Here is a 15,562-nt window from a genome sequence, read left to right on the forward strand (position 1 = left end):
ACTTCCGATCTCTCCACGGTGGCGGTCATTTTGGCTTGACACGCGTCCTTTGAACCCGTTAGAGATTTGGGAGCAGTGGGCCCGGAGCGAGCTGCCGGAACCTAGCAGGCGCGAGAGTCGTCGTCCCCGCCGCACAGACGGGGATCTGAAGCTCGCGCTTCGCCCGGGTGACCCGCGCCAGGGCCGGGCCGGGCCGCCGCCTCAATCCTCCTCGCTCCGCCCACTGAGTCCGATGGCGGCGGCCGCGCTGAGGCGCCCGGCTGAGGTGAGAGCGCGTCCCGGGCCTCCCGCCTCCCCGCCCCGAGCCCTGCAGCCCTGCAGCCCGGGTGCGGGCTCCCGTCACGCCCTGCAGCCCCGGCCCGGCGTGCGGACCGAGAGCGTTCGTGGGTGACACGCGGTGGGACGGGAGTGGTCGCCTTGTGAAGACGTGCAGGGGCGGCTGCGCCAGAAGGATCCGGGAACCTGGGGTCCTCCTTAACGCCTACGGGGGACAGAGTGAGGAATAGTGGCATCTGGACTGGCGTGGGGTTGTGCCTCCATTCTGAGAGTCCTGGCAGCCAGGAGAGGTTGTGAACAGGAGGGGGACAGGCCGTGTTAGGACTTCATGTTTTACAAAAGCTGCTCAGAGAGAGAACAAGACTAGAATGAGAATCTTGAGGCACAGAGAGTTGGGTCTTTGCCCAAGGTCACAGAGCTGGGAAAGGGCAGCATTGAGGATAGACAGTTGGCCAGAGATCACCAGACTCCAGGACTGGGCGTGGATGTAGAGCAGACCTGCTCCCCTGGAGCTGAACGGTGCTTTTCTGCTTATTCCCACAGGTTCTCATGGTTGAAAAACCACTTAGAAGACCTACACAAGGAAGGACAGGGTCCTGACACTATCCATATAGTGTCTGAGATTGTGAAGCCCTGAATCTTGCACCTATTTTCCAAGCTGTTGGGTCTGAGGTCTTTATAGATCCCCGCAAGCCTGTCTGAGATTGTGATGTCTGCAGACTCTTCCCTTGGTATATTCCCAGCTCTTCGATGTGGGACCCTCGGGATACCCCCAACCCCTGTGTCCTGAGTGCAGGGTACAGATAACATGAAAGTGTTCCCATTTCAAGAAACCAGTTTAAACAGGTGTGGAAGGTTAACCTTCGGCCAGATACCAGCATGTGCAAATGCTTGGAGGTGCCACTGAACTGGGAATAGGTAGTGCAGGTCTTTATTTTCTTTTTTAAATAATTTTTAAAAAAATCCTCACCTGTGTGGATCCTCACCTGGCCTCCTTGGCTCAGCAGTTGGAGTGTCAGCCCCCAGACCGAAGGGTCTCAGGTTCAATGCCAGTCAAGGGCCCATACCTGGGTTGCAGGTTCAACCCCTGGTGCCATTCGGAAGGCAACCAATCGATGTGTCTCTCTCACAGTTATGTTTCTCTCCCTCTCTCTCCTTCCCTCTCCCCTTTACCTCCCCCCTCCTCCTTCCATTCTCTCCAAAACAATTTAATGGAAAAATATCCTCGGGTGAGGATTAGCCAAAAAATAAAAATAAAAAATCCTCCCCTCTGGGTATGTTTATTGACTTGAGAGAGAAAGGGAAACATAGACATCAGAGAGAAATATCAAACTGATATTTCTTTTATGTGCCCTGACTGGGAATGAACCTTCAACCTTTTGGTATACGGAACAATACTCTAACCAACTGAGCCACCCTGCAAAGGTAGGTCTCCATTCTTTTGTTAAAAATGAAGAGAAGGGGGTCAGTAATCACCCCTGTAATGTAGCTGCCTAAGAAGTTGAGCATCTGTTATGGAGGTAAATGGACCTGTGGACAAGAAGAAGGAGTTGGTCTCTCCTGGATGTAACAGGCTTCATCTGGCTGCACATGGACAACAGATTGTAGGATTGGGGGGGAGGCAGCTGCTCTAATCCAGATGAAAATTTGTGGACAAGAGTGGTGACTGTGGAGGTGGTAGAAGAAATTGGATTCTGGATCTATTTTTATTTTTTTTATTTTTTATTTTATTTTTTTTTTTATCATCCTCACCCGAGGACATTTTTCCATTTTTTGTTCAGGTAGAGTGGGAGGGAGAGAGAGGAACAGAGAGAGAGAGAAACATCGATGTGAAAGGGACACATCGAGTGGCTGCCACCTGCACGACCAACCAGGGCCGGGACAAACTGCAACCGAGGTACATGCCCTTAGCGGGAACCGAACCCGGGTCTCTCCGGACCGCAGGCGGACGCTCTAACCGCTGAGCCAAACCGGCCAGGGCTGGATCTATTTTTAAAGAAGGGCCATGCAGCCCTGGCCGTTTTGGCTGTTTTTAGAGCTTCGGCCAGCAGACCAAAGGATCACAGGTTCGATTCCCAGTCAAGGGCATGTACCTGGGTTGCATGTTCGATCCTCAGCCCTGGTGTGGGTCATGTGGTAGACAACCAATCAGTGTCTTTCTCACATCGATCCCCCACCCCCCTCCATTCTATTTAAAATAATAAATCAATGGAAAAATATCCACAGGTGAGAATTAACAATAAAGGGGGGGCATGGATTTTTGGATGTTGTAGGTGAGGGAGAAAAAGGAGGAGTTGAGAACAACCTCAGGAGCTTTGGTCTTAGCTGCTGAAGTGATGGATGCTCTATCAACTGGGCTGCAGAAGACGGTGGTAGATAAATTTTTCTTTGGGGAATATCAGAAGTTTTGTTTAGACCCTGTGAAGAGTCTGTGAAGTTTCAGAGACCAATGAGTAGAGGTATGAAGTGGGCAACTGGACACACAGGTCTAGAAATCTGGGCAAGTTTACATGGTAGAGATGTGCAAAAGTGGTGGCTTTTCTGTGGACCACCGTGGAGCTGTGGATCACATGTAAGGAGGGCAATGCAGTTCATGATGGTAATGCTAATTAGCAGATCCAAAAGAAGAGGGTGCATGCTGAGGAGAGAAAAGATTGTGGGAATGGTGTGGGAGGGAGGTTGATCTGGCAGGGGGCCAAAACTTCGGTGGGATGGGTGAACATTAGATAACCGTGGAGGCAGAAGGAAAATTGAGAGATGACACTATAGAACAGGGCTCCTGAATATGTATGGATTCACCAGAATTTTGTGGTGCGTTTTGGTGGGATCTGGGGAGTTTCCGTCTTGTCAGCGAATAAGATCTGGAACAAATGTGGTCGTTGTGTCACTGTTCCTGTAAAAGTGACCAGTGGCACTGGGCTTTTAAGGAAGATTGGAGAACGGAGGATTGTGGCTACTGCGGTGATATCAAGTGCAGTGCAGAATTGGAAAGGGGTTGTTATTATCTGAAATTAATGTGATTCTGGGTGGCTAATAGTGAAGTAAAGTGAGAGGTAGGCAGGGAGGTCTTCAGAGCCTCATTTGGGGCTTTTCCTGGCTAGGAGACCCCTCAGAGGACTGGGGTTGTGTGGGATCCTTCTTGAATAGGTCAAGCACTCTGGGTGCCATGTGCCAAGTACATGAGTGAGTCAAGAGAGATAGATGCCTGTGGTATGGATCAGGAGCGTGGCAGAGCTTTTGGACTGGATCTGCAGTCTGATGATGTGAGAGAGGTTTGACCTACTAAACGATGTGTACATCAAGAAGTATGAGCTGAGTGCCCCATGTTTGGTTGTCTCTTGGAGGCACAGTGTGGGAAACCCCAGATAAATTGCTTGTCATGGGTGATCCATGCCAGGTTCAGGACTTAGATGGCATTTATCTGCCCACCCCTCCTGGCTGTAGTTGCTGAGGGCAAGAACAGTGATTAATGGAACAGTGAGCAGATAGCATCACTGGTACCAGGGCCTGGTATCTCCTCTGGGGTGGGGAGCCCTGGTGGACGATGAGCAATGGGAAAATGTGTGAGGAGCTGGGTAACAGATTTTCAGAGAGACACTATTCATGGTTTTATTTAATTCTGACAGGTTGATGTGACCTTTGAGGATGTTGCTGTGTACTTCTCTCAGGAGGAATGGAGGCTCCTTGATGAGGCTCAGAGATGCCTGTACCACGATGTGATGCTGGAGAACTTTGCACTAGTATCGTCTCTGGGTAAGACCCTCACTCTCCCCATTGACATGGACTAGTCTTTGCATTTATTTCCCCATGTCCCCTTTTTCCCAAAGGGGGCGTTGTCCTCACATACACTGTGGACACTGCTTGCTTCTCCAGTTTTCTGGGTAGCTGCTGCTCTTGGTAAGGCACGTTTGTTTGCACTCCCTCATCTGTCCCTACAGTCCCAGTACATGCTGTACTGAACCCTAATAGGAGCTTAATGATTCTACCTTGTTTTCCTTCTCATTGGCTGGGTCATGTATCCAGATAGATGGCTCTTCTATGGCCCAGTTTCCTACCCCCCCTTTTTTGACATTTCCTTGTGCTTGTCTATGCCAGCAATCACAGGCATTGTTGTCATTGCTTACCGGTACCGTGGACTGTTTTTTTCAAAATCTGTTTCTATTTATTTTTAGAGAAAGGAAGGGAGAGATAGAAACATTGATGAGAGAGAAACATTGATCAGCTGCCTCCTGCACACCCCCCACTGGGGATCGAGCCCACAACCCTGGCACATGTATTGACCAGGAATTGAACTAGTGACCTCTTGGTGCATGGGATGATGCTCAGTCCACTGACCCACACCAGCCGGGTTATTTTATTTTTTTAAGACTCTACATATAAGTGATATTGTACAGTATTTGTTTTTCTCAGTCTTGCTTATTTCACTGCATTGTGCCCTACAGGTTAATTGATGTTGTCATAAATGCATGATTTCCTTTTTTTTTAATCCTCACCCGAAAATATTTTTTCATTTATCTTTAGATAAAGTGGGAAGGAGAGAGAAACATACATGTGAGAGAGATGAATGTGCCCCTTGGCTGAAATCTAACTCAAGACTCTTTGGTCTAGGGGCCAAAGCTCTAAGCGCTGAACAAGACCAGCCATGGTTGATTTCCTTTTTATTTTATTTTATTATAATTTTTTTTCTTTTTGTGGTACGTGCCCCTAGCAGGAACCAAACCCAGGACTCTCTGGCTTGCAGGCTAACGCTCAACTGCTGAGCCAAACTGGCCAGGGCTGATTTCCTTTTTAATTGGTGAATAATACACCACTGTATATGTATAAGAGACTCTCTTTATCCATTCATCTGTAGACAGATACTTTAGGTAATTTCATACCATGACTATTATGAATAATGTTGAAATAAACATGGGAGTGCAAATATCTCTTTGAGATACTGATTTTTGTTTCTTTTGGATATAGTATACACAGAAGTGGGATTGTTGGGACTATATGGTAATTCTATTTTTAATGTTTTAAGGAACTTTTGTATTGTTGTCCTAGTGGCTACAATGAGTTACATTCCTACAAACAGGGTACAGAGCATTTCTTTTCTTCATATTCTGGTCAACACTTGTTATTTCTTGTCTTTTTGCGTCCTAACAAGTATGAGGTGATATCTCATTGTGGTTTGAATTTGCATTTCTGTGGTATCTCTTGGCCATTTGTATGTCTTTGGATAAATGTTTATATAGTACATCCTTTGCCCATTTTTAAATGAGTTTTTTGTTATCGGGTTGTGTGAACTCTTTATATATTCTGTATATTAACCCCTTATCAGATATATATTTTGCAAATGTTTTCTCCTGTTTTTTTAGGTAGGCTTTTTATTTTGTTGATTGTGCCTCTTGTTTTGCAGAAGCTTTTTCGTTTGATGTAGCCCACTTGTTTATTTTTGCTGTTGCTTTCATATCCAAAAAATTATTGTCAACACCAATGTCAAGGAGCTTTTTATCTGCTTTTTCTTCAAAAAGCTTAAGAATTTCAGATCTTAAATATTTTTTACATTCAAGTTACTTGGAATTTTTGTAAATTATGTAAGATAGGGGTTCGGTTTCTTTCTCTTTTTTTTGTACGTGAATGACCAGTTTTCTCATTTATTTAAAAAAAAAATTATTGATTGATTTCAAAGTACAGATCTTTCACCTTTTAGGTTAAATGTATTTGTGAGTATTTTTTGTTTTTAATCCTCACTTAAGGATATCCAGTTTCCCTTGATTTTTAGATAGAGTGAAGGTAGGTAGAGAGAGAGAGAGAAACATTGACGAGACAGAGACACAGATTAGTTGTCTCATGCACAACACCAACCTGGGCCAGGGTTCAAACCTGCAACCCCAGTATGTGCTCTTGACCAGGAATTGAACCACAGACTTCGGTTCCTGGGTCAATGCTCAAACCACTGAGAAAAACCTGCCAGGGACACTGATGTTATTTTAAATGGGATAGTTTTTAAAAATTTTTTCTGCAGATAGTTTATTATTACTGTATATAAACACAACTGAGTTGGGCATTTTGTTTGTTTTCTTAAATTTTTTTCTTTATAGACGTTAGAAAGGAAGAGAGAGGGAGAGATAGAAATATTGATGAGAGAGAACATCTGTTGGCTACCTCCTGCATGTCCCCCATTGAGAATCAGGCCTACAACCTGGGCACATGCCTTGACCTGGAATTGAAAAGGTGAGCTCTTGGTGCGTGGGTTTATGCTCATCCACTGAGCCACACCAGCCAGCTCATTTCTGATTTTGAGTCTTCTCTTTTAGTTTATCTAAAAGCTTGTCAGCTTGCCCTGGCCGGTTTGGCTCAGCGTTTAGAGCTTTGGCCTGTGGTCCGGAGAGACCTGGGTTCAATTCCCGCTAAGGGCATGTACCTTGGTTGCAATTTGTCCCGGGCCCTGGTTGGGTCGTGTGGGTGGCAACCACTCGATGTGTTCCTTTCACAGTTTCTCTTTCTCTCCCCCTCCCACTCTATCTGAACAAAATATCGAAAAATGTGCTTGGGTGAGGATAAAAAGTAAATAAAAGCTTGTTAGTTTGTTTCATTGATCTTTTCTCGTTTTTTTCTGTTTCTTTCATTTATTTCTGCTTTGATTATTGTTATTTGCCTTCTGTTGCTAACTTTGACCTTAGTTTATATTTTTTTCATACCTTAAATTATAAAGGGAGGTTGTTTGATATCTTTCTTTTATCTGAAGGTACGCATTTATCACTATAAACTTCCTTCTTACTGCTGCTTTTGTCGCATTCCATACAGTGTGTTATGTTTCTATTTTCATTTGTCTGAATACACTTTTTTTATTTGTTGTTTATCCTCACCCGACGATAATTTTCCATTGGTTTTTAGAAAGAGTGGAAAGGAGGAACAGAGAGAGAGTAAAACATTCATGTGAGAAAGACACATCTATTGGTTGCCTCCCATGTGACCCAAACTAATGCCAGGGATCAAACCTGCAACCCAAGTACGTGCCCCTGACCAGGAATTGAATCTTCGACTCTTTGGTCTATAGGCCATCGCTCTAAGTGCTGAGCCAAACTGGCTGGGCCTGAATATATATTTTTGATGTCTTTGGCTCAATGATTGTTCAGAAGTTTGTTCTTTAAATTTTAGATATTTGTGATTTTCCTGCTTTCTTTAATGATTTCCAGTTTCAGGACATTTTGGTTGGAAACAATACTTGCTATGATTTCAGTCTTCTTAAGTTCATTAAGACTTGTTTTGTGACCTAACATGTGATTTGTTATACCATATGTTTCTTGTGCACTTGAGAAGAATGTGTTTTCTGTTGCATCTTCCTTATGTGTCTTTTTAAAAAATATATATTTATCTGTTGATTTTAGAGGGTCGGGGGAGGGAGAGAGAAACATTGATGTTTCACCTATTTATGCATAAATTCATCAATTGATTCATATATGTGCCCTGACTGGAGATCGAACTTGCAACCTTCATGTATCAGGACCACGCTCTAACCAACTGAGCTACCTGGCCAGGGACAAGTCCATCTGCTCTAAATTGAAATTCAGGTTCACTATTCTCTTACTGATATTTTTGTCTGGTGATCTATCTGTTGTTGAAAGCGGGGTATTGAAGTCCCCTACCATTATTCCGTTACTGTCTGTTTCTGTCTTCAGATCAGGTAATACTTCTTTAATATAGTTAGATGCTCTAATATTGGGTACATATGTACTTATAACTCTTATATCGTCTTGGTGACTTGGCTGTTTTATCATTATATGAGGAGATTCTTTGTCTCTTGCGATGTTTCCTGATTTAAAGTCTTATTTTATCTGATGTAAGCATAGTTACCCCTACTCCTTTTTGTTTTTCAATAAAGTCATTGTGTACTTCACAAATATTTCTTTGTACTCAGGTTGCTGTTGTGGAACAAAGGATGTGGAGGCACCACTTAAACAGAGCGTTTCTGTGGGAGTGTCACAGGCCAGGACTCCAAAGAAATCTCCATCTTCCCAGAAGACCCACCCCTGTGAAATGTGTGGTCCAGTCTTAAGAGATATCTTTCACTTGACTGAGCACCAAGAAACACTACACAGAATGAAACTGTTGAGGTGTGGGGCATGTGCAAAACAAATTTCTTTCACTGCAAACTGTCCTCAGTACCAGGAAAAGCACATAGGAGAGAAAGTCTTCATAAGTGATGGGGACAAAGCCTCATTTGCAAAGAGCTGCAATTCCCGTGAGGAGGTTGGGAAGGACTGCCTGACTACCTCAGGAAGTCTCCAGCAGCAGGACACTCACACAAAGGAGAAGCCAAACAAAATCTCCAAATGTAGGGTGACATTTCAGCACACAAAAAGTAATAATACTTGGGAAGAACGCAAGAAAGCCTTTAGTCCCAAACACACACATGTTCAGGACTCAGGTGTGCACACTAAGAGACAGTGTTTTGTGTGCCATGAGTGTGGGAAAACATTCAGATACAAATCCTCGTTTGTTATTCACCAGAGAGTCCACACTGATGACAGAATTCATGTATGTGATGACTGTGGAAAATCCTTTAGGGGAAGCTCAGCCTTCAATCAACACCGAAGAATTCATTCTGGGGCAAGGCAGCACAAGTGTGGCAAGTGTGGCAAGTCCTTTAACCAAAAATTTGTCCTCATTTACCCTCAGAGAAGTCACACTGGAGAAAGTTGTTACGTGTGTTGTGAATGTGCACCATCTTTTAGGCATAGCTCTGTTCTTACTCAACAACAGACAGTTTATCCTGGAGAAGTGAGTTTTGAGTGCAATGAATGTGGGAAATTCTTTAAACGAAAATCTGACCTCATTGAACATGGGAGAGTTCACACAGGAGAAAGGCCTTATGAGTGTAGCGAATGTGGAAAATCTTTTACTTCTAGCTCTGCCCTTCGTTATCATCAGAGAGTTCACACTGGAGAAAAGCCTTATAAGTGTAGTGAGTGTGGGAAGTCTTTTACCTCTAGCTCTGGCCTCCGTTATCATCAGAGAGTTCATACAGGAGAAAGGCCATATGAGTGTAGTGATTGTGGGAAATCATTTACTCAAATAAATCACCTCATTATACATAGAAGAGTTCACACAGGAGAAAGGCCTTATGAGTGCAGTGAATGTGGGAAATCCTTTAGCCACAAATCTTACCTCTCCCAACACCAGAGAGTTCATACTGGAGAAAGGCCTTTTGAATGTAGTGAATGTGGGAAGTCTTTTACCTCTGGCTCCGCCCTCTGTTATCATCAGAGAGTTCATTCTGGAGAAAAGCCCTATGAATGCAGTGAATGTGGGAAATCTTTTACCAATGGACCAATACTCATTCGACACCGTAGAGTTCACACAGGAGAAAGGCCTTATGAGTGCAGTGAATGTGGGAAATCCTTTACCCAAAGAAATCACCTCAATATACATCAGAGAGTTCATACAGGAGAGAGGCCTTATGAATGTCGTGAATGTGGAAAATGTTTTACCTCTGGCTCTGCCCTTCGTTATCATCAAAAAGTTCACATTGGAGAAAGGCCTTATGAGTGTAGTGAATGTGAGAAGTCTTTTACCTCTAGCTCTGCCCTCCGTTGTCATCAGAGAGTTCACACAGGGGAAAGGCCTTTTGACTGCAATGAATGTGGGAAATCTTTTAGGGACAGTTCCCAGTTGAATCAACACCAGAGGGTTCACACTGGAGAAAAACCTTATGAATGTACTGATTGTGGGAGAACCTTTAGCCAGAATTCATATCTCTCCAAACACAGGAGAATTCACACCGGAGAAAGGCCTTATGAGTGTACTGAATGTAGGAAATCGTTTACTTCTGTTTCTGCCCTGGGTTATCATCAGAGAGTTCACACAGGAGAAAGGCCTTACAAGTGCAATGAATGTGAGAAAACTTTTACAAATAGCTCAATACTCATTAGACACCGAAGAGTTCACACAGGAGAAAGGCCTCACGAGTGCAGTGAATGTGGGAAATCTTTTACCCAAAGAATTCACCTCATTATTCACCGGAGAGTTCACACAGGAGAAAGGCCTTATGAATGCAGTGAATGTGGGAAGTCTTTTACTTCTCGTTCCACTCTCCATTATCATCAGAGGGTTCATACGGGAGAAAGGCCTTATGAGTGCAGTGAATGTGGCAAATCTTTTAGCCGAAAATCTAACCTCTCTCAGCACATGAGAGTTCACACTGGTGGAAGGCCTTAGATGTATAGGAAATGTACAGATTTTTTTGTTGTTGATGTTTTATTCGGTGTTAATAGCACTGGAGGAAACTGAGGCCCCATTTGTCTGAATTTAATCTTATGCATCCAAACATCAACAATAGGGAGATTCTCCATAAGTTTTAGTTATATGGGAAGCATGTGTGCCTATGTTGCATTTTCTAATTTACACATATCTCTTGCCAGACCTATGTCACTGGAGATTTCTTTGGTCGAAGCTATTTCACCTCTACCATCTAGCAGGTCTCCACAGTTTGCATCAGTCACCATCCTGATGTGCTCAGGACAGCTTACTCTGTTGTCTGATTTGTGGGAGGAAATTGGGAATAGCCTGATCTCTTAAGAGATTTGCATTCCCTTCACTCTGACTAGTTGGAGCACAAATCTGATTCAATGTTGACCCCAGAGAACATCATCTGAGTTCAACTGGCAGCTTGAGAAGCACTGTTCTTTTTTTCAGAAAGACCTGGTTCCCTAGATAACCTGTAGTGAATATTTCCAAGTCACGAATCCAAGAACTGCCAGGTCCATGTCCCTTTGGTTTGTGAAATAATGAATGTCTTATTCTTTAGGTCCTCTTAATCTTGGGTGTACTGTTTGCTATGTGGGGTAGTTTATACGCAAATTTGGGCTCTACAGACAGGTGATCAATTTGTATAGGGGTCTCAAAATTTCTGTCTCACAGAGGATGGTGTGTTGGCAGAAATGAGCTCACTGGTTTGCCAAATTTATATTACTTGCATCCTTCTAGGAAAAGCTGCAGGGCTTTCTGGTCATGTTAAGCCTGAATGCTATGAGTTTTAGGAGACATAGAGAATTCACCCTGAGAAGGAATAGGTGTTCCAACCTCAAGTGTTTCTGGGAGCAGTATGAATTTATTGTTTAGTAGGTATGCCAGTACTTTGGAAGGGAATCACTTTCAAAGTTCTTATAGAGAGCCATGTGCCCTTTTGTCTATAACCATTATTACATGGTTGATGGTCACTGGTAGTAGTACCGTAGAGGTTAGGGGAAACCATTATTGCTACAGAATCACTGGCCTAATAGGGATTGGAGAAGACTGCAGCCAGCTGGATGGAATGTGCCTCTTTTAAGTGTGTATGCAAAAATGTTTCTGTGAAAATGACTGCAGAACGAGTGTGAGGATCTCCGGGCATGTTTATCTTCTGTGGCTGAAGTCACTTTCATTGAAAATAATAAAAATATTTTCTGAATTTCAATACGTTCTCATGTTCACTTCAAGATAATTCATGCCCAGGCAGGAAATCAAAGATAAAGGAAAAGGGAATTTATAATCCAGGAATGTGGTGTTTGTGATGCAACTATATCTTGAGACTTTTTTAAGTTTTATTTTTTTTGGTACATGCCCCTAGCGGGAACCAAACCCAGGACACCCTGGTCCGCAGGCCATCGCTCCAACCACTGAGCCAAACCGGCCAGGGCGAGACTTTTTTAAGTTTTAGTATGGTATAATACACATGTAGTAAATGACATGTTTCATATATAGTATCTGATGAATTTTGACATGTACTAAACTGAACCCATCACCATAGCCATAAGAACTAACCATATCAGTCACTGTGTATTTACTTTATGTTCTTTTATACTCTCACTCTCCATGTACTTCACAGCTCTGCAAGTAACTGTTAATTTACTTTTTTTTTTAATAGACAACTTTGCATTTCATAGAATATATATGATGGCAATAAAAGTTTTTCTGCTTTTATTTCTGTTGCTTAAATACTTGGAGATTTATTTAATGATGTATCATCCTTTTGCTGAGATATATTCTTATCTTTGAATATATATCACCATTAGTTTATCCATTCATTTGTTCATGTACATTGAGTTATTTCTAATTTTTTACCTTGAAAATAAAGCTCAGACCTGGCTGGGTTTCTCAGTTGGTAACAGTGCCATACCAATACACAGTTTCTGGTTCAATCCCCAATCAGGGCACATTGGCTAGTAAACCAATGAGTGCATAAATAAGTGGAACAACAAAGTGATATTTCTGTATCTTTCTCTCTAAAATCAATAAATATTTTTAAAATAAAGCTGGTACAAGCATTTGTATGTAATTTTTTATATACACGTGTGTTTCATTTACTTTTGTCAATAGCTCAGTTCCTGGTCTGGATCATAGGATAGATAAATTTTAATTTAAAGATATTAGCAAATTGTGATCTAAATTGATCGTAACTTTTGCATTCTTCCAGTGGTATTTGAGGGATTCAGTTCCCCCACATCCTAGAGAATATTTGGTTTGGTCAGTTCTTTATTTCAACCCTTTTTTTTTTTTTTTAAATCCTCACCCGAGGATATTTTTCCATTTTTTGTACAGATAGAGTGGGAGGGAGAGAGAGAGAGAAACATCGATGTGAAGGGACACATCGAGTGGCTGCCACCCACACAACCAACCAGGGCCGCCGGGGACAAACTGCAACTGAAGCACGTGCCCTTAGCAGGAACCGAACCCGGGTCTCTCCGGACCGCAGGCCGACGCTCTAACCGCTGAGCCAAACTGGCCAGGGCTATTTCAACCCTTTTTATAACTTTGTTGTGCACTTCACTGTTTGATTGCATTTCCCTAAGGATTTATGGAGACCCCCTTTTTTTTCAGATGTGTATTTGCTATCTCTATGTTTAGTGAAATTTCTGTTCAAGCGTTCAACCTAACCTGATAGCCAGTTTCGTTATTTTCTTTTTCAAAAGGCCGTGAAACAACAAATAGGCATGTTGAAATTTCACTCATTTTGTGTGTTTTTTATAGGGTAATTGGTTTTTATATTGGAATACTGTGTTATAATTTTTAAATTTGTTATGCTATGCGCAACTTAATGGACACTTAATTTTAACCTGCCCTATAGACTTTTGGAAGTCTAGACATTTAATAATACAATAAGCCCTTGCTTTGTATTATTCTTCCATATTTCTGGTCTGCTATTGGAGGGTTTGGGGTTGGGACAGGTCTCTAAGGGGGACCAGATGGCATGAGGATAGGCAGGGTTTTTTGAGTTCCAAAGCCCAGTAAAGAGGGAAATGGGAGGTCTGTGATCAGAGTCCCCATGCCCTGGTTCAGAAAGCCTGGTTTTGAATCCCAGATTCCCAAATATTGAGAGATGAAGGGAAATGGGGCTCCCTTTACTCTGGGCCTCAGTTTTCTGTGTAAAATGGGTATGTCTGTACCTCAGCTTTTGGAGGAGGTCAAGAGCTAAGTTGCCTATTTGCTGTGTGGGCGCAAAGGCAGCCTACCTACCCATGGATCTCTCTCACAAGGACGTTTCAATCTCTCCCTTTCTAAAAAAAATCAATAAAAACAAAATAAAAATAAGAGACCATTTTTGGGTTTATTTTGGTGTACACAGTGTTTTGGGCACATACACACTTAAAACAGTCTGCATTATTAATACACTTCATTACTTTTGTAAGTTCAGACATTTGGTAATATAATAAAGCCCTGCATTTTAGTGTTTACCCATTTTCGTGGTTTATTATATGAGGTTGGTGGTTTGGAGCAAGACACAAAGGTGCATCACCTGGTGTGAAGATGAATGGGAATTTGTTGAGACCCAAAGCTCCCCAAGAAGCCAAACAGAAGAGATCAGTGATCAGACTCTAGATAGTATGTGCCCTGCAACCTAGTTTCAAATCCTAAATCTCTGACAGTTGTCATGACAACAGGCAAAAGATCCACTCTGTGGGCCTCACAGTCCACCTGTGGAAAAGGGGGGTAAAGAGCTGCCCTATTCTGGGCTGTAGTTTGCATTCCATTGGCATTGGCTGTGGCACCAGTCATCATGTGTGGGTGCTATCCACAGGCAAGAGGCCACTGGGACTTTCTGCCGTGGGTACTTGTGAAAAATAAATGGAGGTCCTAGTCTGTATGGTTCATTTGGGTGAGTGTTTTCCCATACACTGAAAGGTTTTCTCTTTGATTCCCCATCAGGGCACCTGCCCAGGTTTCAGGCTCCATCCCTGGTAGGGGGAGCGGAGTGCAGGATGCAGCCTATTAATGTTTTGCTCTCATTCATGTTTCTCTCTTTCCCTCACTCTCTCTCTCTCAAAATGAATAAAAAATTTATAAAAATAAATGGGGCTTCCCAGAACCCCCAGTTTGCTGCAGTCCACACAGACCCCACCATGTGGAGGTTACTTCAGGGCATTGAGGTCTCAGTGTGGATTCCTTACCAGGGAACCTCTGGGTTACTCTAGATCTCCAAAACTGACTTTCTTGATAATATAAAAATAATGAAGGTGCTAACCATGGTTTCTGTGAGGGTCAACAGAAGTACCAAAACACTGAATACTTACCGGTGCTACTATTCCAGGGTTAATTCTTACAACACCCTGAGTATTTTTCAGGAAATCAACTATTACAAAGATAAAGTGGGTTTTCTAAGTCATAAAACAGACAAATGTTACATTCAAGAGACTAGATTCAAACCAGGGAGTCTGGCTCAAGAGTTGGGGACAATCTCTGCAGGATGTGTCTAGTTCTAAACCCTGTACAGGTGGCCAGGGAGACCAGGGAGGCTCAGCTGCTGCTGCTGCTATTTCCATTGTTGGGATTATCATCATGGTTTCCCCCCCTAATTTTTTTGATGTGTCAGACAGAGCACTCACAGTTTGCCCCACAGGCTTCATGGGAACACCATCTGTTTCATCTCCTGTGGTGGCTCCATTAGAAGCCTCTTTGAGACTTAAATGCACTTTGTCTGCCTCAACTTTTTTTTCCCTTTATTGATTTTAGAGAGAGAGGAAGTGAGAGGGAGAGAGAGATAGAAACATCGATGAGAGAGAACATAAATTGGCTGCTTCCTGCATGACCCATACTGGGGATCGAGCTCACAACCTGGGCATGTGTCCTGACCAGGAATCAAACCAGCAACTTCTTGGTGTATGGGTCGACACTCAACCACTGAGCTACACTGGCCAGACTGTCTGCCTCAACTTTGAGCTTAGAAGAGAACTTGGCACTAAAAAAACCAGGCAATTCAGGCCTGGTTATTCACCTCACCCACCTTTTCAGTGGCAGTCTTGGATCCCATCCACCATGGTGAAGG

General features: G+C 43.0%; 1 protein-coding gene across 2 annotated transcripts; it reads left to right on the forward strand.

The window, feature by feature from the left end:
* The first annotated feature begins 182 nt into the window (after positions 1 to 182).
* LOC118638215 (zinc finger protein 345-like) lies at positions 183 to 12,253 on the forward strand. Of its 2 annotated transcripts, none has more exons than XM_036273862.1 (3): positions 183 to 265; positions 3,903 to 4,029; positions 8,180 to 12,253. In XM_036273862.1, the coding sequence occupies exons 1-3, from the start codon at positions 233 to 235 to the stop codon at positions 10,477 to 10,479; spliced, it is 2,460 nt and encodes an 819-aa protein (XP_036129755.1). In that variant the 5' UTR covers positions 183 to 232; the 3' UTR covers positions 10,480 to 12,253. The 2 variants fall into 2 exon arrangements, with proteins under 2 accessions (XP_036129755.1, XP_036129756.1); XM_036273863.1 differs by lacking the exon at positions 183 to 265 and adding an exon at positions 855 to 1,007.
* The last annotated feature ends 3,309 nt before the right edge of the window (positions 12,254 to 15,562 follow it).

This window comes from Molossus molossus, unplaced genomic scaffold (genome assembly GCF_014108415.1).
Source record: "Molossus molossus isolate mMolMol1 unplaced genomic scaffold, mMolMol1.p scaffold_m16_p_21, whole genome shotgun sequence".
In the NCBI taxonomy this organism is placed as follows: Eukaryota; Metazoa; Chordata; class Mammalia; order Chiroptera; family Molossidae; genus Molossus; species Molossus molossus.